Below are 20,910 nucleotides of genomic sequence, written 5' to 3' on the forward strand. Positions count from 1 at the left end.
GGGTTGTTAACCAATGTCATAAAACAGTATGTGTACTACTGTTTCATGAGAAACTATTTGTTCTGTAAGCCTTCACCTGAAGTACAATATAAAAAAAAAAAAAAGGTAGCCACTAGCCAATGGCTACTTACATTTAAATTAATTAATATTAAATAAAATAGAAAATTTAGTCTATCAGTTACAGTAGCCAGAGTTCAAATGCTCAGTAGCTACATATGGCTACCATATTGGACAGTACACATATGATAAACTTTCACCACCACAGAGAATTATCTTGAACAATGCTGGTCCAGACCAGGATTGGGCTAACTATGACTCATGGACCATGTCTGATCCACCACCTATTTTTCTAAATAAAGTTTTATTGCAACACAGCTATGCTCATTCTTTTATATTATTGTCTGTGGCTGCGTTCACACTATAATGTCAGAGTTGAGTAGTTATAGTTTTGTGTTTTGCAAACACCACTCTGTGTATGGCCCACAAAGACTAAAATATTTATTATCTGGCCCTTTATAGAAAAGGTTTGCCAACCTCTGATCTAGAGAAGGAATAGACTTAGTGTAGCTAGCTAGAGCATAGCGAGCAAGTGGTTTAAAAAAAAAAAAAAAGCTGCTTTTAAGTCTATTCCAACTCATAGCAGCCCTATAGGACAGAATAGAACTGCCCCATAGGGTTTCCAAGGCTATAAATCTTTATGGAAACAGACTGCCACATCTTTCTCCTGTGGAGCGGCTGATGAGTTCGAACCACCAACTTTTCGGTTGGCATCTGAGCGCTTTAACCACTGTGCAATCAGGGCTCCTGAGCAAGTGGTAAACCAAACCAGACCCATTGCCATCGAGTCAATTCCAACTCATAGCAACCCTATAGGACAGAGTAGAACTGCTCCATAGGGTTTCCAAGGAGCAGCTGATGGATTCCAACTGCTGACCTTCTGGTTAGCAGCCGAGCTCTTAACCACTGTGCCACCAGGTCTCTGAGCAAGTGTTAGGGGGACTTAAACTGAGGCAGAAGAGGTAGGCGAAGCCAAAGTACAGAAGATCATAGAAATCAGACAGATTCAAACTTGAGAGCATGAATACTTTCCATAACCAAATCCAATCATCTGGAGGTTACCTATGTCATTATGCCAATTCATTAGTTTGAATAATTAAAACATCAAATCAGAGATGCTTGTGTAATGCCATTCTTGCTTCACAGGTGTTCAAATGCTGAAACAAGAGGGACAGTGAGATTATAGTGATGTTGCTTTGCCAGCATACACACAAGCAGCTGCTGCTATATTAATCTCTTCTTTTTTCTCCATCTGTGGCTTTTGGGGCAGCAGTCTTCTCGTCTAGACAGGTTGGAGCAGGTCCAAGGAAGAGCAATCATGTTGGTGAAACAACTGTATCCTTTAAGACACAGTTGGCATTGTTGATGTAATTCAGCACTGGGTTAGAGGTTGGACTAAAGGTCTCTTAAAACAGAGTTTCCTTCTACTTTGAGAGATGAAGTGTATCTAAGCAAAACTATTTAACTTTTGCTGTTGAACTCAACACACCATGTGAAAACCTATCCCACTCGCTTATACGAATCGAATCTTTGTAATCGTTCTTATATATTATGAAATGTGATCAACAGATGATTAGAGTCCATGTGAATAATCAAATGGATTTGATTTTTAGGAGTGTTTCTCCCAGTTTGTAGCATCTCTACCTATGTTGATGTAATTTCATAAATGACATTTATCGCCTGAGGTATACATTTTAACACCTTTTTAAAAAAAAACTAATTTCAAGTTGAGTTTATTTGGGCAGCTCTGAAGAACTTCATGAGTCCCCTCAGGAAGTGAAATCCCAAATAAGTTAATTAGAAGTGTAAGATTTGAACTTTTGTTATTTCTGGGTTAAAGTCACTTAGAAACACTCATAGTAACTACATGCAAATGAGTTGGGACATTTTTCTGTTATATTCTTTCAGATTGTTGTTTACTGTAGCACAGAGCCCCAGGCCACCCACTGAATAAGTGACAGGGCAGGATTCAAATCCAGGTCTTTCCTACTCCAGTGCCATTCTTTCTCCTTCTCCATTGTTATGGATTGAATTGTGTCCCCCTCAAAATATGTGTTATAAGTCCTAACTTCTATACCTGTGATGAGGAGCCCTGGTGGCACAGTGGTTAAAGTACTCAGCTGCTAATCAAAAGGTCAGCAGTTTGGACCCACCAGCCACTCCGTGGGAGAAAGATGTGGCAATCTGCTTCTGAAAAGATTTACAGCTTTGGAAACCCTATGGGGTGGTCTTACTCAGTCTCATAGGGTCACTATGACCAGCACCAGTGGGTGGTGCCTGTGGCTATTTCATTTGGGAGTTGGTTGTCTTTGTTATGTTAATAAATCAGGATTAGTGGAGGGTGTGTCTTGAGTCAGTCTCTGGTGAGATATAAAAGAGATTAAACAAGCAAGCGAGCAAGCGAGCAAGCAGAGATGGGGGAAGATTGATGCCAAGCCACATGGAGATTTCCTAGGAAACAGGAAACAAGTTGAAGAGACAAGGACCTTCCTCCAGAGCCAACAGAGAGAGAAAGCCTTCCCCTAGAGCAGGCACCGTGAATTCAACTTCTAGCCTCCTAAGAAAATAAATTTCTGTTTGTTAAAGCCATACGCTTGTGGTATTTCTGTTATAGCAGCACTAGATAACGAAGACAGAATTTGATACCAAGAGTGGGGTGCTGCTATAACAAATACCTAAAATGTGGTTGCTTTTTGGTATTGGGTAACGGGTAGAGGCTGGAAGAGTTTTAAGGTACTTAATAGTAAAAGCTTAGATTGCCTTCTAGAGACTGTTGGTAGAATGATGGATGTCAAAAGCAATTCTGGTGAAGGCTTAGAAGGAAGTAAGGAGAGCTATAGAGAAAGTCTCTATCATCTTAGACAGTAAATATGGCACCAGCAACAGAATGTTGCTATGGATGTGGACGTTAAATGTGCTTCTGGTGAGGGTTTAAAAGAAAATGATGAACATGTGATTGGACAATGGAGGAAGGGTGATGGTTTTAATGCAATGGCAAAGAACTTGTCTGAATTATGTTCGAATGTTTGTTGGAAGGTAGAACTTGTAAGCGATGAACTTGGATATCTGGCTGAGATTTCTAAACAAGATCTTAAAGGCGATGCGTAGTTTCTCCTTGCCACTTATAGTAAAATGTGAGAGGAAAGAGATGAACTTAGAAACGAACTGTGCAAAATGAAAATAGAAGTTAAAGATTTGGAAAATTCTGTTGTACAAACTAAGGACATGTGTCCTAAAATGTTCACCAAGGACATGGCTACACAAACTTTTGTTAAAGAGGTTAAGCCTGTGACTGATGGATCTAACCAACTACCACAAGCAGAAAACCCATCAGCTTAGTCTGAAGGGAACAGAGATAGAATGAAAGGAGAGAGCGCTGTCTGCCTTTTGTGATTCTACAGGCAGAAAACAAGCCAAAGGAACTATATCTGGGGCTGTCTTGGTCATCTAGTGCTGCTATAACAGAAATACCACAAGTGGATGACTTTAACAAAGAGAAATGTGATTCTGTCACAGTCTAGTAGGCTGCAAGTCCAAATTCAGGGTGTCAGCTCCAGGGGAAGGCTTTCTCTCTCTGTCGGCTCTGTAGGAAGGTCCTTGTCATCAATCTTCCCTTGGTCTGCGAGCAACTCAGTGCAGGAACCTCAGGTCCAAAGGATGTGCTCGGCTCCTGGCACTGCTTTCTTGGTGGTATGAGGTTTCCATGTCTCTCTGCTCACTTCTCTCTTTTATATCTCAAAACAGATTGGCTTAAGACACTATCTAATCGTGTAGATCTCATCAATGTAACTGCCACTAATCCATCTTATTACATCATAGTGATAGAATTTACAATACATAGGGAAATCACATCAGATGATAAAATGGTAGACAATGATACAATACTGGGAATCATGACCTAGCCAAATTGACAGACATTTTTGGGGGACACAATTAAATCCATTAACAATGGTCCTCCAGGAAAGAAAGGGATCATCCCTTGAACAGCTGAGGGACCAGCAGAACTGTTGGAAGGAGTAGGGGAAAGGATGGGGCTACAATCTGCTGGCTTTCAAAGAGTGGGGCCACAGCCTCCTAGGTTTCAAAGAGTCATACCTTCACCAGTTCAGTCTCAGAGTGTGGGGCTGCTGTTAAGATGTGCTAGGGGAATGGGGCCACTGCCCAAAGCTGAAGGGACAGGGCTGCCATGCCCAAGGGGCAGTAGAATGGGTCCTGCCGGGGCTGAGGGGGTAGGGTCACCACTCAGATGGACTAGGAGAATGGGGCCATCCAAAGCCAAGAAAGCAGAGTTGTCATCCTAGTGGGCCTGGAAGGTGTGAGTGAAGCCCAGGGCTGAGGGGCCTCCATCCAGAATCCAGAGGGTGTGGCCAACACCCAAAGTCTGGAAGGTGGGGCCATAGTTCAGATGGTCTCAAGGAACAGAGGATTATTTTCAAGCCTTGAGAGCTAATGTAATTTATTCTGCTGGGTTTTGTATTTACTTGGTGCCCATTATCCCTTCTTTCCCTCTAATTTCTCCCATCTGTAATGGAAATGTCTACCTTGTTCCTGTTCAACCATTGTACTTTAGAAGCAGATAACTTGTAGTCTGGATTTCACAGGTTCACAGATGAAGAGAATTTTGCCCCAGGATTGAACATGTCTAAAGTCTCACCCATATTTGATTTAGATGATTCAGAAGATGAGATTTTGAACCTTGCAGTTGATTTAAGACTCCTGGGATGATGTGATGTGGTGAATGTGTTTTGCATGTGGGAAGGACATGAATTTTGGGGAGCCAAAGGGTGGAATGTTATGAATTGAAGTGTGTTCCCCGAAAATATGTGTTGTAAATCCCAACATCTGCCTGTGGTTATAATCTCATTTGGGAATGAGTTTTCTTTTTTGTGTTAATAAGGCAGAATTAGTGCAGGGTGTGTCTTGAGTCAGTCTCTTTTGAGATATAAAACAGATTTAACAAGCAAGGGAACAAGCAGAGATGGGGGATGATTGATGCCAAGCCACATGGAGATCTCCAAGGAACCAGGAAACAAGTTGAAGAGACAAGGACCTTCCGAGTCGACAGAGACACAGCCTTCCCCTAGAGCTGGCACCCTGAATTCAGACTTTTGACCTCCTAAACTGTTGGAAAATAAATGTCTGCTTGTTAAAGCCATCCATGTGTAATATTTCTGTTATAGCAGTGCTAGTTAACTAAGACAACTGCTGTCTATTTTTTTTGTTGGTCATTTGTTTTCATCTAGGATAATTTAAAGAGGTACTTCTGTTTTGCATATAACAGCAGTATTCAATTTGGAATTTTGTAATCCCAGTCTGAATTTTGTCAAAGCTATTTTCTGTATGATTTTGTCAGTAGTTTATGACTCAAGTTTACTGAGGAAAAGTTGGTTCTAAGGATTCTTAATTTTTTATCTCCTTAGAATTTGAACTTGATTTCGAAAACCTTCCAAATGCAGATGTTGTTTTCCCCCACATGGTTCTGAAGTGATTTTTTTGTCTATTTAAAATCAAATCATTATTTTACTGTTTACAGGCTTATCACTTTTGTACACAGTATGAACCATTATTTTTGTTGGCTTGTTTTTCTGGATTGGATAGCCAATAAATAATTTCTTCTCATTTTGCGATTTTCTTCTATTGTTTCAGGTTCGATGGAAACTTTAACACCAATGTGTCTAGAACAATCAGTTGTGATCGACTTTCTAATACTGTTAATAGCCGGGCCTTCAATCCAGGACGAGACTTAAATTCAGGTCAGTTATCTGTTGGTTTTATAAAAGAGAACTATTTCCCCCCCTTCCAAGTTGAATAAATGTATAGCTTCAAAAGTATTCCTGGTAGTGCAGTGGTTTAAGCGCTAGGCTGCTAACTGAAAGGTTTCCCTTTCAAACCCAAAAGCTGCTCCGTGGGAGAAAGATGTAGCGGTCTGCTTCTGTAAAGATTTACAGCCTCAGAATCCCTTTTGGGGCAATTCTACTCTGTCCTATAGGGTCGCTATGGGCTGGTATCAAGTCGAGTTGGTATCAATGGGTTTTATTGCTTCAGACATTTTTGAAGTCTTGAAGGAAAATATCATATACTCAAAATTGGATTTTCATTGCTGGAAAATTGACCTCATAAAGAGGGAGAGGAAGAAGAAAATGGAACTAACATGTATTGAACATCTGCTATATAGCTACATACATGAGATGCCTAGTACCTTGCTGAGCTCTCAAATCCATTATCATATTTGTTATGAGTTTTCCATTTTTTTACCTTAAAGATTATTTTAGAGACCTTTGCAATAGATCTCTAAATAGGTCTCTATATAGACATCTTTGCAGTAGGTGGCATTGAATTTTGTTTATATTTCCTATTTATAATTTTGTTTTTGGATTTCTTTGGGACAATCATGGGCGAGTTTTTCTACCATTAACAGTTAATGCTGTGAGGCTTGGGAGAACTTTTATACTAGGAAACTTAGTGCTGTGAGGCTGTATATTGAGGTAGATCTTTCTGCCTCGTCTCAACAGAACTTGCTTATATGTACTGGTAATAGCTACTAGGGCATCTGTGTATATATATAGTTCCAAAGTGACATAATATTTCTGCTTCCTTGCCTTAGAAACTCAGTCCATATTTCTTACATATTTGTCTTGTTATATACACTTCTGATGATTGATGGACCTCAGGACCTAGAGGCTTCACCTTTTAAGCAATGGAACGTACTTTAGAAATCATACACCAATCTCAATTCTTTGATTTTCCCAAGAAGACTCTGAGGCTTGGAAAGGTCCTGAGACTTCCCTTATTGCTGGAGAGGTGAAGGATCTAATCCTTAAACATGAGGAGCTATATGTCCCAAATACCAGGTCTCTTACAGACACATAAAACCCAAGATAGAAGCCAGAGTACCAGCATATTTACCTTTAGGGTCCCATCCAGTCTCATTCCAGGGGAGGAATTTTAGTCACTGGGAATTGTATACACACTTCAGGTAATCTATTAGGTCTACACAGAAAGAGATGTCAGCTTTATATCATTTGGCGATAATAAAACCATAGCTGCTAGCTGAATCTGTCAGGCACATGTTGTCTGGGCCAATATATGATAGATTCAGTCATTTTTTAATGGTCAGAGAATCTAGGGGCCTTTTGGAGCAGGTAGGGTTTACTACTAGAAAGGAAGCTAACTGAGAATACTTTTCATAAAAAGTAACTGAAGAGAGTAGAGGAGGGCATGGAATGGGGAAAGAAAATGAATTGTGGAAGATCCCACAACTGGCACAGAGGCAGCGCTGGAACTCCAGTCTTCTGGTTTCTGAATTCAGTACTTTCCCTCTTTCCCTGCTCAGTAACACAGGACATTGCTGGTTCTGAAGACTTGAGGTTGAAACAACAGTCTTTGAATAGGATCCAATTTAACTGCGTCCTAGAAATACACAATGTAGTCCAACATTGTATGTAGTTAAGATTTTTAGAATTCAGGTTAACTTGAAGGATATTTATTTGAATTAAAAAAAAAAAAAAACCAGTGAATTCTTCCTGTATACATACAAGATCCAGAAGAATCTGAATGTAAATGTTTAGAGTTATTATCTTTCAGTGATAGAACAATGGGGTATTTTTTACTTATTAATTTTTGTAATTTTAAATTAAGCATGCACTGTTTTTATAATCAGGAGAAAAGAAAACAAGACAGAATCATAGACTACCTTCAAATGTATTTTCATTCCTCTCCGTTACAACAGTACCTTTCTTGACACAGACTGGTTTTGAGGTTCTAGATGAAGCTCCATTGCCCTCTTGGCCCTGTGATTGAGGCATTGAGAAAGGGCAGGGGGGTGTGCGTGCACTCCTGGGAGCCATATTGACCAGAGATGCTCTCCTATCAGATTCGCCCACCTCAGTGTGCCAGACCTTGGAGCATCTGGAAGCTGCTGTAGCCAGGGCCACATGCCCACTGCCTTATTTTCTATCTGTTCAACGTTTCTGATAATGAACGTGTTGTTGGTATTTATCCCCATCATTAATGGTCGTAGAATCTGCGAGCTTTCTGGAACAGGTGGGTTTGCTACTGGAAAAGAAGCTAAATGACAATATTTTTGTGCCTTTTTCTTAGTGAATACAGAAGCTATTTAGCCAGGTAATGTCATCCTTCTTACTAACTAGAATTAATAAGTACAGTTAGAATCTGTTCAACAAATATTTATTGAGCACCTTCTACATGGTAGATACTGTTTTTTGTTTTTGTTTTGTACTGCTTCAGCTGTAAAGAAAACAAAGTTCCTGTCCCCCTGGAGCTTATAATCTGGGGACAGGGCGACATAAATTTTAAACAACTGTACAAGTATGTATACATGCCAGATTATGATGAGTGCTATCAAGAAAAAGTAATGCAAGAAGGAGACATAGGGAGTATCCTTGCTGGGAGTAAAGGGGAGGGGAAGGAGAGAGAAGGAAGAGACTTACTATTTTATGTAAGGGCTCCTTGCTAAGATGTTTGAGGTGAGATCTGAATAAGTGGAGGAGTAAACCATGGGGGTAAATGGGGGAAATGTATCCCTGGCAAAGGCCTTGTGTTGGAAGAATGTTTGATGGTCTCAGAAACGGTAAGGAGGCCACTGTAGTTGTGGGCCAGAGCATGGAGAGCTTTACTGGATGTCACGGATTGAATTGTGTCCCTGAAAAATATATGTAAATCCTAACCCTTTTACCTGTGGTTGGAAACCCTGGTTGCGTAGTGGTTAAGAGCTACGGCTAACCAAAAGGCAGTTAGAATCCACCAGGCACTCCTTGGAAACCCTATGGGGCAGTTCTACTCTGTCCTGTAGGGTCTGTATGAGTAGGAATCGACTGGAAGGCAACGGGTTTTATACCTGTGGTTATAATCCCACTTGGTAATAGGGTTTTTTGTTATGTTAACGGGTAGTAATAGTGTAGGGTGTGTCTTAAATCAATCTCTTTTGAGATTTAAAAGAACAAATTAAGCAAGCTGCAAGAAAGTAGAGATGGGGGAAGATAGATGCCTTGCCACATGAAGATCACCAAGGAGCCAAGGCTGAAAAGAGACAAGGACCTTCACCCATTGCCTACAGAGAGAGAAAGCCTTCCCCTAGAGCCTATGCCCTGAATTCCAACTTCTAGCCTCCTAAACTGTGAGAAAATAAATTTCTGTTTGTTATAGCCACCCACTTGTATTTTTGTTATAGCAGCACTAGATAACTAAGACACTGGATGTTATAAGGACATTACTTACCTATTTCAAAGTCTAGGAGGGAGATGATGATGGAATTGGTAATCTGCTAACAGTGGACATGATGAGAAGTGGTTGGATTTTGAGTATATTTTGAAGCTAGAATCAACATTGTCATTGTTCTTCTTGTTGTTGGGTGCATTTGAGTCAATTTCAAATCATAGCGACCCCACGTGTTACAGAGTAGAACTTCCCCATAGGATTTTCTTGGCTGTAATCTTTCCAAAAGCAGATTGCCAGGCCTTTCTCCTGTGGAGCTGCTGGGTGTGTTCAAACCATCAACCTATCAGTTAGCAGCCAAATGCTTAACTGTTGCACCACCAGGGCTCCTTAGAACCAATAGAATTTGCTGATTAATTTGATGGGGGTCAGTGTCTGTGAGAGTAAGAGAAGAGTCACGAAGAACTTCCAAGATATTTGGCCTGAGCAGTGAGGACACAGTTGCCATTTACTGAGATTGGAAATGCTGGGGAAAGACCAGATTTGTTGAGGGGGCAGGGGATTAAGGGTTCCACTTTGGAAAAGTTAAGTTTGAGATGCTTATTAAATATCCAAGTGGGACTATCTCACAGGCAATTGATATACAAGTGTGGATTTCAGGGAATGGGTCCAGCTAAGGCATATATATGAGATATTTTTGTGTATGTTTAAATCATGGGACACACTAAAATCATGTAGTGAGTGACTGTGAGTAGAAAAGAGAAGAGCTCCAGGGACTGAGCCTTACCATTTAGAGGTCATGGAGATGAAGAGGAACCCATAAAGGAAACCGAGAAGGTCTGATAGGAGCCAAGGAGAACCAAGGAGCCATCTCCCAGAAGTGAAGTGAAGAAAGTGCTTCGAGAAGGAGGGAGAGATAATTGTGTCAAGTAGATTAAGTAAAATGAGGACTATAAAAAACCAGCCATTGGATTTAGCAACATAGAGGCCATTGGCGAACTTGACAGGGTTGTTTGGTGGAATAGTAAGAACAGAATGAAAGGCTGCTCCAAGTGATTCAAGATTTTGAGAATGGAGGAGAGGAGTTGGAGGCACGGACTCCTGAAGTTTGCTTAAAGGGAAGCTGAAGGGACATGTGGTGTCAAGAGGATATTTTTTAAGTGAGAAAAATTATAGCAAGTTGAGGTGCCAACGAGAATGATCCAAAAGCTAATGACACAGGAGAGAGGGGGAGAATTGCTAGAACCTTTTCCTTCATTAGGCGAGAGGGGGTGGGATCATGAGTGGAGCACAGAGTTTGTCCGGAGTAAGAGGAAGGACGAAAGAATAGATGGGTGGACATGCTCATAGGATGGTAGATGTAGTACCCGGAACTTAGAGATGTTCTCTTCTCAGTGATTCTGTTTGTCAGAATTAGGAAGCAAGAGCATCAGCGGAGAGTGAGGAAAAGGGAAGAAGGATTAAAGACCTATCAGTTGTACTAAAATTATCTTCTATTACTGGGGTTTTAGGTAAGAATTCAGCTGCTCAGTAATCAAAAATCCTGACAAAATATTGTTTTATTCCGTTATGTATTTGCCAAGGAAGAGATAGCTAAGATGGTTTGAAAAATCAAGGGGTGGAGAAGGAGGAGCATGATGAGTGGAAGTGGGTGGAATATAATTACAGGCGAAATCTTGAATTTCCCCATTTCTAAGAGTGTGTCTCAAGTGTAATCTACTACTTAACAAAAGTTGTTCTCAGTACAGTTGACACAGCTAGATTTATAAGCGGCGTTTGGCAATATGCAGGTATTTGAGAACTGACTTGCTTGCATTTGAAGTTGTGCGTGTGACATTCACCAGCCAGTGGCTGCATCCCAAAGTCCACATACTTGAGTAGCAATTTGTAATATGAGAGGAGTGGTAGATGGTGAAGGGTGACCTCAGAGTCCCCCCTTTCCCTCCTCTCCAGCTTATGCCACTTTTCAGAGCAGAATTAATGTACTCCATCGGCTATCATATATCCAATATTTACATTAGTAAGATGTCCAGCCTAAGGCTCTTTCAGACTGTATATAATCCATCAATGGGCCCTTAATTGATAACACAGTTTCAGATTGCCTTTCAGACTAGCTGGAAACAGAATCAATGTAAATTGTAAACCATTCTTAGCTTCATTTATCCAAAACTAGGTCATGTGTCCATCCATTCAACACACGTGTGTTCTTTTCTTAAAACCACCCCTGCCAAATCTCTACTTTCTAAATTGACTCAGTGTTCCTGATTCCATTCAAATAACTGAAGTTTGACAGCGCATGTGTTATATTATGGTGCCGGTAATGTTGTGCTCGGGTTCTTTCCTGCCTTTATCCCTGGTTTCTCACTCTCTTCTTTTTTTTCTTTTCCCCCCTTTCAAATTCCTGCTGAGCTATATTTTCTTGTGCGTGGCCTGATCCCTAAAGAGAGTTTATTTGAAGAGTCCAAGAAAAGTTGTCTCTTGCTCTCTTGAGTTATGCAGTTGAGGTGAAAGTGGAGGTGGGAGTTAGTTGTTCTCACTGAAAGAAAAAGTGTCTGGACTTTCTTTATTGTGTTTGATTTAAAGAGCATTTAAAGTTGCAAACTTCGATCTTGGTAGCGATGCAGTCTTCATTGAGAAATGGGATTCACGGGGTGTAAGGGGTGTATATAAGTCACTTTACAGAGGTAAATGGTACAGAAGGTACAGGTAGGAACTGAAGGCTGTAGACTTTTCTGGCTTCGTCACTTCTGACTGAATGACAGAAAATTCTAGTAACAATCAAGTGAATAGCCATGTTCTACCTAGAAATCTTAACATAAAAGCATAAAAGTCAAGCTAATGATTTCTGGTTCCTTTTTATGCTTCATTACCCCAGTTTCATGATTGCATTAGTGTCATAAAGGACCTGGTAATTATTTACATAACATCTAAAAACTATTCAGTTACTTAGAAATCTAGATTCTTGAGGTTATGAGATTCAGTTTATATGTATATTGAAACAAAATTGAGCGAACAGGCCTCTTTTCTTCATTCTGATTTCCCTTCAAATGCTATTCCTATCTAAGAACTACTTGTAAGTCTAGTCTTCCTTATATTCTCACAGTAACCTTATTATACTGATTGAATCTTCCAGAAGATACCAACTCATTGAAAACCCATTGCTTTCGAGTCAATTCCGACTCATAGCAACCCTATAGGACAGAGTAGAACTGCCCTATAGGGTTTCCAGGGAGTGGCTGGTGGATTCGAACTGCCGACCTTTTGGTTAGCAGCCAAACTCTTAACCATTGGGCCACCAGGGCTCCACTGACCTCCTAATTTTCCAATTTAATACCCTGTTATATATTTTTAAACAATTTTAATGTTTATAAATCCTACTAAAAGTTTTTTTAGAATTTAAAGAAGCAGATTGAGGAAAAGAACATAATCTCACCATGCAGCAATAACGATTTCTTAACTGTTAGTGCTCTTTTATTCCGTGTCTGTGCATATGTGTGTGTATATACCCTCTCATAATACATATGATTATAATGATACAGCCTACTTTTTTTTTACTTAGCAGACATATCCTGAACATTGTTTTGATATAAATACTTCTGTATCATCGTGATAATGCTTTTAAAGAAAATTGAAATAACCAATCCACTCTGGTTTAACATTTATATTGCCCCAATTTTTCACTGTATTAAAAATGCTGTGTATCATTGCTCCCTTGAAGGATTTCAAGTGATCTTATGCAGTTTTACTTGACCGCTTTGCAGCAGTTGACGTGTAAGCCTCTTTTTTGAAAATGCCCTCCTTTGGTTTCTGTGAAATTATTATTGTTGTTAGCTGCTGTCAAGTCTGTTCTGACTCATAGTGCCATCCTCACAATAGTTGCTATGTTTGAGCCCATTGTTGCAGCCACTGTGTCAATCCATCTCGTTGAGGGTCTTCCTCTTTTTCACTGACCCTCTACTTTACCAAGCATGATGTCGTTCTCCAGGGACTGGTCCCTCCTGATAACACGTGCAAAGTACGTGAGACAAAGTCTCGCCATCCTCGCTTCTAAGGAGCATTCTGGCTGTACTTCTTCCAAGACAGATTTGTTCATTCTCCTGGCAGTCCATGTGTATTCAATATTCTTCGTCAACACCATAAGTCAAAGACATCAATTCTCCAGTCTTCCTTATTCATTGTCCAGCTTTCACATGCATATGAGGTGATTGAAAATACCATGACTTGGGTCAGGTGCACCTTAGTCCTCAAAGTGACGTCTTTGCTTTTGAACACTTTAAAAGAGGTCTTTTGCAGCAGATTTGTCCAATGCAATACATTCTGTGACATTATTCTCTATCTTCTTCTCTGCCCAGTCGTTTTCATTTCCTTTTTGAGGCTCCTTTTCCTTTATCCTGTTCCTAAGAGTAGATATCCCCACACATCTTCTCTTTACCATCTTCCTCACCTCACTGTTCAGTGTTACCTCCCTGAATATTCTCAGTTCAGACAGCACCTCAGCTCCCACCCACACAATGCTGGTTTCCAAATCTGTTCCAGGCCTGACCTATTTCTGAGTTTATTATATACTCAACTTCTAACATACCTCTCTGATTGTCTTGTAGCTACCTCAAAAAAATAGTGAATCAAACAAACAAACAACAACAAAACAAAAACACACTTTCCTCCAAATTTACTCCCTAACTTGATTCCATAATTATCGCTACCCCCATCCTGGTTACACTGGGAATTCTTCTTTGCTCTTTTCCACCAAGTAGTTCTCCAGCTTTTATCAGTTTGGCTTAATTAGTGGTCAAATGCGAGCATGAGTGAATGAGCATTTACTGTGTGCTAGACACCTTGCTGAGGGCATTGGTGGTTCAGTGGTAGAATTCTCACCTTCCATGCAGGAGACCTGGGTTCAATTAATTCCCAGCCACTGCACCTCATGCACATCCAACGCCTGTCTGTCACTGGAGGCTTGCATGTTGCTATGATATTGAAGAGGTTTCAGCAGAGATTCCAGATTAAGCTGGGCTAGGAAGAAAGGCAATGAAAATCCAATAGATCACAATGGTCCAATCTGCAACCGATCATGGGGATGGTGCAGGACTGGGCACAGTTTAGTTCCATTGTGCCTGGAGTTACCATGAGTCTGAGGCCGACTCGATGGCAGCTAACAATAACAGACATCTTGCTAGGCATTTGCCTGTGTGTTACTCTTCTTGCTCATCACACTAGCCTTGTGACATAGGTCTCATTGTCCTCTTTTTATTGAAGGGGAAACTTGGCTCTTATTTCATAGCTTCAAGGTGTGTCTTGAATGCCCTTTACTTTTTCCACTGCTACTGCCGTAAATTTAGATCTTCATCATTTCAAGAAGACTGACTAACGTAGGAACTTCCTGAAAGGTCTCCCTGCCTCTCTTCTGTCTTCTCGAATACATCCTGCACGCTGTAGGATTTGAAAATACCTACTTCTGAAACTATTTTTCAAAACTGATAACTTCCCTTTTCCTCAAAGACAAAGGTGAAAGCCTTTCAACTCCATCTTCTGCTTCTTCTCTTCCTTAAGCTCAAGGAATCACTTTATATCTTCAGAATCTCCATTCTCTATCACTCCTCCATGCTTTTCTCATGTTATTGTTTTATCCCAGAATTCAATTCCTGCCTTGTAAAATATTGCATTCCTCAAGGCCTAACTTCTAAGTCTTCTTCCTTGATCCTTACAGGTCAGAATTCCTTGTCTGTTTTCAGGGAAACAGACTCTGAGATGGAGATCAGCGGCCTGTGGAGAAAGGGAAGGAAGCAGGATGGGCAGAGGGAGAAGATGGGCTGTGATGCAGTCTCAGCAGAGGCCTCAGGCCCCCCCCAAGGGAGCTTGGAACTTCCGGTGGCCCTTCAGAGTTGTGTTCTCCCAAACTGGGGCAGGAAGTGGACTTTATGTCCCTGCGTCGACTATTCATTGGATGTAGGCAGAGGGGGTGGTGACACTGAGCAAGGCTCTCTTTAGAAGAAACTTCATGAAGAGAGTTAATAGCTGAGGGCTGGCTATCAGCATTTCCATGTGTTATAGGAATATAAGTTCTCCATTTCACTGAGTGGTATACCATAGTGTGTCTCCCACAACTCTTGTTTGTTATGTTACTCTATGGCACATTCTTATCGTAGAACTTTAGTTTTTTTTTATAGGTATCCACTTGAGTCTCTGCTTCTTGAAGGTGAAAACTTTATTTTTGGTATGCTGAGTGTTCAGTCCAGTGCTTTGTCATTAGAAGTACACAACCCCCCCCCCCCGAAAAAAACTTGTTGCCATCAAGTCAATTCCAACTCATAGCAGCCCTATAGGACAGGGTAGAACTGCCCCATAGGGTTTCCAAGGAGCAGCTGGTGGATTCAGACTGCCGACCTTTCAGTTAGTAGTGAAGCTCTTAACCACTGTGCCACCAGAGCGCCAGTAAGTACACAGTAAAGGCTTATTGAATGGATAAGAGAGAAAAACAAACAAGGATTTTCTATGTGCTTTCTCCCCACTCCCCATCTTTATAATAGAATAACCAGGTTCTTTGGAGAACTTTGTCCCTACATGGTGCAAGGTTAACATGCTTGGGCGCTAACCGAAAGGTCCACCGAAGGCACCTCAGAAGAAAGACTAGTGAATAAACATGGAGTTCTCCATGGGTTGGAATTGGCTTGACAGAAACTGTTTGTTGTTTTTTGTTTGTTTTTTAAGGACCTTAGTGCAAAAGAAATGTGGTTACAGTTTCCTGTAAGGTAACACGGGTTTTCTTAGCTTAACAGCATATTAACACACATAAAAGTAAGAAAAGCAATCCATTGCATCTTAGTACCTCGTAAACCATCTTATACAATCATTTTATTATTACCATAATAACAAGTTTCAGCTTCATATTATAGATGAAAAACAAGCCCAGAGAAGTTAACTTATCTACCCAAAGCCAACAGCAAATTCTTGGTATTGGTATGACTACATATTAAGTATCCTGACTCATAGTCTAATGGCCCTCCACAATAGACTTCTTGAGATGAAGAGATGTATTTTTATCACTCTGTTCTGCCTCATGACACTTTAAACTCTTTTGTCTGAAACCAAACCTATAATCTCTGTACCTACCCAAACTTCTCCTTGGCTCATGTTCCATATGCCAATTAACAGCAATTTCATTTTACCACTTATCCAAGCTTGAGATCCAGAGTCAGCCCTGACTCTTTACTGGCTCTCCCTCATAAAGAGCTTCTCTCAAGTGCCAACTGTTGGTAGCTAATATGCCAGACACCAAGATAATTAAGATGGAGTTCCTACTCTCGGGGAGCTCACAGCCTAGTATGTGAATGTGTGTTTGGGATGGGGGCGGGGGGCGGGGGCCGGGGGGCAGAAGGATGGAGTGCAGGAGAAAAATCGACAGGCAAGTACAATTACAATACAATGCTAAATGTTGTAATGATAAAAATAAACCTGGTACATTCTGGGTGCTTTGTAAAAAACTACATATTCTCTGGCCCCAACCCTAATCTAGTGAATCAGACTTGGTAAAGCTTGGGAATCTGTATATTTAAAAAGTTAATGTGATCATCAGGCTTGGGAACTCCATCTATGTTAACTTTCTATTACTCCTTCCATTAAGATTTAGAGATAGTCTTGGACATTTGGATCCTCTGGGCATGGATCCTCTGGGCATGGCCTTATAGAAAGGAAGAGGGTAGAATAGTAGATCCCATATTGATTTGGATTGTTCAGCTTATTCTGGATTCTTTGAGCCCATTACCGTGCTATCTCAACTGAATCAAGATCAGAACTGACTGGTTCTTTTTGCACCATAAAATTAGTCTAGAATGAACATGAAGATCCCTGAGCTTGGAACAGAACTGGAGATTTGAGGATGCCTCTCCTTAGTATTAGACTAAAGCAGACACATGGAGACAGGGAGGAATCATTGAGTTGTCTTTTAGCTTGAATAGTAAGTGTGGTGGCAGAACCACTGGACTAGGTGGTGTGGATCCCATTCAGTGCTCAGGGCTTAAGTCACCCTTCCCTTTCTGAGCCAGAATATAAGAATAGGAATATCTCTTTGGTCAACCCTCCACATTCTGGCTTTTACTAGTTACATATATTTGGGAGAAATTAACCTCTCTTGGCTTTGATTTCCTGAATAATAAAAATAATAAACAATAAATAAATAAATCTACCTCATAGAGTTGCTTTAAGAATTAACTGAGATAATGTATCTATAAACCCAAAAAAACCAAATCCGTTGCTGTCGAGTCAATTCTGACTCATAATGACCTTATAGGACAGAGTAGAACTGCCCCATAGGGTTTCCAAGGAGTGCCTGGTGGATTCGAACTGCCGACCTTTTGATTAGCAGCCAAGCTCTTAACCACTACGCCACCAAGGTTTCCATGTATATATAAAGGACTTAGCAAAGTGCCTGGTACGTGGTCAGGTACTCAATATGCCTACCACTCCTAGAGCAGCATAAACAGTATCTGGCGGTCCTTGAAATACGACACTTTCCAGAATACATGTTAAAACAATACTCAGTTTATGGAAATTGGAGAGATGTGATTTAGTGTGATGCCAGAAGTTTTTTTTGGAGTTCTCAGAATGTTCCCCTCAAATGTTTGCAATTGCACAGAATATTACTGAAGGTGCTGTGTAAATTCTGGTCCCTGGGAAATATGTGTGTTTTTGTGTATCTGCTCCTCTGTGTATTTAGGACAGCACTTGTATTTAATATTTGGCAAACTGCGGGGCGTAGGCAGCTTTGTGTATTTTGCTGAGTGGTGTTGGGCTAGGCATCAGAAAGTACAGACTACCTTGAAATGGGAGGCAACAAGCTTTACATTAGAGTGTTTTCTTCTTGTCCGTGCATCTAATGGATAATATTGCTGAGAAAAACAAAAATCACAGGCCAACTACAAGAAGTTTGTAATCCATCTCTTTCTTATTGCCCTGGTGGTTTAAGCATTAAAGGGGGCAGGCATGGAGTTTGGGGACATGGTTGGTTTTGTTTTGACTGGAGAGGCCGATGACATAAGAACCAGTCAGACGTAGATGGTAGAATTGGAAGGAAAATATCTGAGGGCTAGGGAATCTGGGACCCATATGTTAGAATTATCCACTGTATGCAGGCGGAGCTTGAGACTCCATAAATGAGAAGTAAAGAACTCCTGGAAGGGGTAAAGGCATTGTTTTTTCAGCTGCTTATATGACAACAGATTATGTGCTGTGATTAAAGAAAAATAAGCCCATAGGTATTAGAAAATTTTTGGCATTCACTTAAAATTGTCTTAGGAGCTGTAAGAGAGAAATGCTTGACTTGCTGAAGGTCTTACACAAAGGGGGATGATGGGACAGAGCTTGTCAGAGGACCTGTTTCCATTTTATGATACTTCATTGTAAGCATTTGTCTACTACCTCCTGTATTCAAGAGCTTTGCTTGTTGGGATGTCCTAGGGAAGAACATCTATGGGTGGCAGTAAGCGTTAGAGGTCAGATCTAGGAGCACCCATCCCCACTGCACCCTCTCACCTGTGTTCTCACTGCTGCATGCAGAAAATCTTCCCTTGGGTTAGTGGAAACTATTCAGGACCAATGATAGAGATATAATTCCTGTACAGTACCTGTACAGTTGGAGAAGGATTTGTCCGATTTGTCCCGAACTTGAGACCAAATACAAAAGTTAACCATGACACAGTCTGAAACGCTGTGACAATGGACTCAAACATATCAATGAATGTGAGGATGGTGCAGGACCAGGCAACGTTTTGTTCTGTTATACATAAGATGGCTATGAGTTGGAGCCAACTCTGTGGTACCTAACAACATAGTGCCTTACACATAATCAGGACTTAATAAATATTTAAAAGGAAAAAGGGAGTTAAAAAGCAAGATGACTTAGTCAATCCATTGATCAGAGTTTTGCCTCCATTGATGAGAGTTAAATAACTGTGGTCATAGTTAAGTCACTTGTCTTCTCTCAGCTTCAGTTTTCTCCTCCGTAAAATGAGAGTAAGCACATTGACTTTATAAAACAATTGTGAAATTTCAAAATAATATAAGTAAAATGTCTAGAATAATGCCTGACCTGTTATTATGACTTTTATCTAAATTCCATCTCCCTGTTTACTGATTGGAGCCCTGATGGCACAGTAGTTAACCAAAATGTTGCTAACCAAAATGTTGGCAGTTCGAATCCACCAGCCGCTCCTTGGAAACCCTGTGGGGCAGTTCTACTCTGTTCTATAGGGTAGTTATGAGTCAGAATCAACTCAGTGGCAATTGGTTTGTTTGTTTGTTTTTGTTTGTGTGTGTGTGTTTATTTACTGATTGTCGTCTGTTTGACACTTTGGGAATTTTTAGTCAGGAGACAAGGTTTAGAGAAAGACGATTGGGCTGGCAGCACCATTGACCTTATCAGGAATTTATCCAGATATTACAGAGTTTCAGTGTTTGAATTTTTAGAAGCATTTGATCTTTTCTGAGCCGATATAAACTTTCATTTGTATAAAATAGAGACAATATTTTGTGTAGAATGCATGAGTGTCTTTATATCCTCCTGACCCTACATGTAGCTGTTTAGAAGTGCCCTTTCATAGTAGTGGTCACCACAGTGACCATCCCTATAGCGAAACCTCCTTTGCCACCAGGTTTCAAATCCATATAAATATTAAAGGCAGCAAGAGTTCATTGCCCCTTCAAGTAAGGATTTTAACCTGGTACCCACGGATCCTCCAAGGAGTAAATGGATAGAATTCAGGTGGATTGTGAACTTGGATGTTAAGTAAATAAATTAGATCTTTATTTTCACTAACCTAAGTCAATTATAAATTAAGGTAACAATCCACCGTATATTTGCCATACCAGTGTCTTTGTTACCAAAGAAATCATAGCTGTTTTCATCTTACGTAGTAGCTATAGAAGATGTCTCAAAATACTATTCATGCTTATCACTATTTCCAAATTCTGTAAGGTATTACACCGGCCACCAAGTCTTTTTAAATGCGTACTGAAGCACATATATTGCTACAAACTTAAATTTTTAATATTTTGAAAACTAGTTCATTATAATGTGTTTTCTTTCTAATCTTTAATGTTTTATTTTTAGGCATTCAAAGCACTCTGAGAAAGGATCCATAGACTTCCCTAGACTGCAAGGATTCATACTGTAGAATAGGTTAGGATCCTTGAGTTAAGCCTTAGAGTTGGCTGGAGGAGAATTTGTCCTAATCTTGTGACTAAATACAAAGGTTACCATTACACAATCTGAAAACCCTGCATGTTCAGAAGCAAAATTTTTAGGATCAAACCCAACTTCCACTGGCCACCTAATGGTCTGCCCTACTTAAGGCAAGGCATTATTCAAATAATCTTAAACAGTTAGGTATCATTTCTGCTTTTAAGGGCTTAGAGTGAAAGAGATTTTATAGTTGTCCCCTTAATTAACTTAATACTTGAGAACTGAAAACTCTTCCTTTTGTTGCTCTTGCTCATCAGAGACTACACTGAGCCATCTGTGATGACCCCACAGTTTCTAAAGGCTGATGTTAAGTTTTCTCCATCATTCTCATCTAAACAGCACTTACTGCTACTGTTTGGATATTTTGTTTATATAGTTTTGGGTCACTACTAATTGCCTCATAATGCTGACTTACAACTTCTAAGTCATCAGGAACCAATGGT

At 40.3% G+C, this 20,910-nt stretch overlaps 1 protein-coding gene across 2 annotated transcripts in view; it reads left to right on the plus strand.

Moving 5' to 3' along the window:
- The window catches only part of CACHD1 (cache domain containing 1), a 275,041-nt gene that overhangs the window by 169,855 nt on the left and 84,276 nt on the right, over positions 1-20,910 (plus strand). For both annotated transcript variants that reach the window (XM_004369017.3, XM_012555422.1), the window contains one exon: positions 5,704-5,810. In XM_004369017.3, coding sequence (XP_004369074.2) covers positions 5,704-5,810 — 107 coding nt within the window. The remainder of the gene's footprint in view (positions 1-5,703; positions 5,811-20,910) is intronic.

The sequence above is a fragment of the Trichechus manatus genome, unplaced genomic scaffold, assembly GCF_000243295.1.
Source record: "Trichechus manatus latirostris isolate Lorelei unplaced genomic scaffold, TriManLat1.0 scaffold00003, whole genome shotgun sequence".
Taxonomy (NCBI): Eukaryota; Metazoa; Chordata; class Mammalia; order Sirenia; family Trichechidae; genus Trichechus; species Trichechus manatus.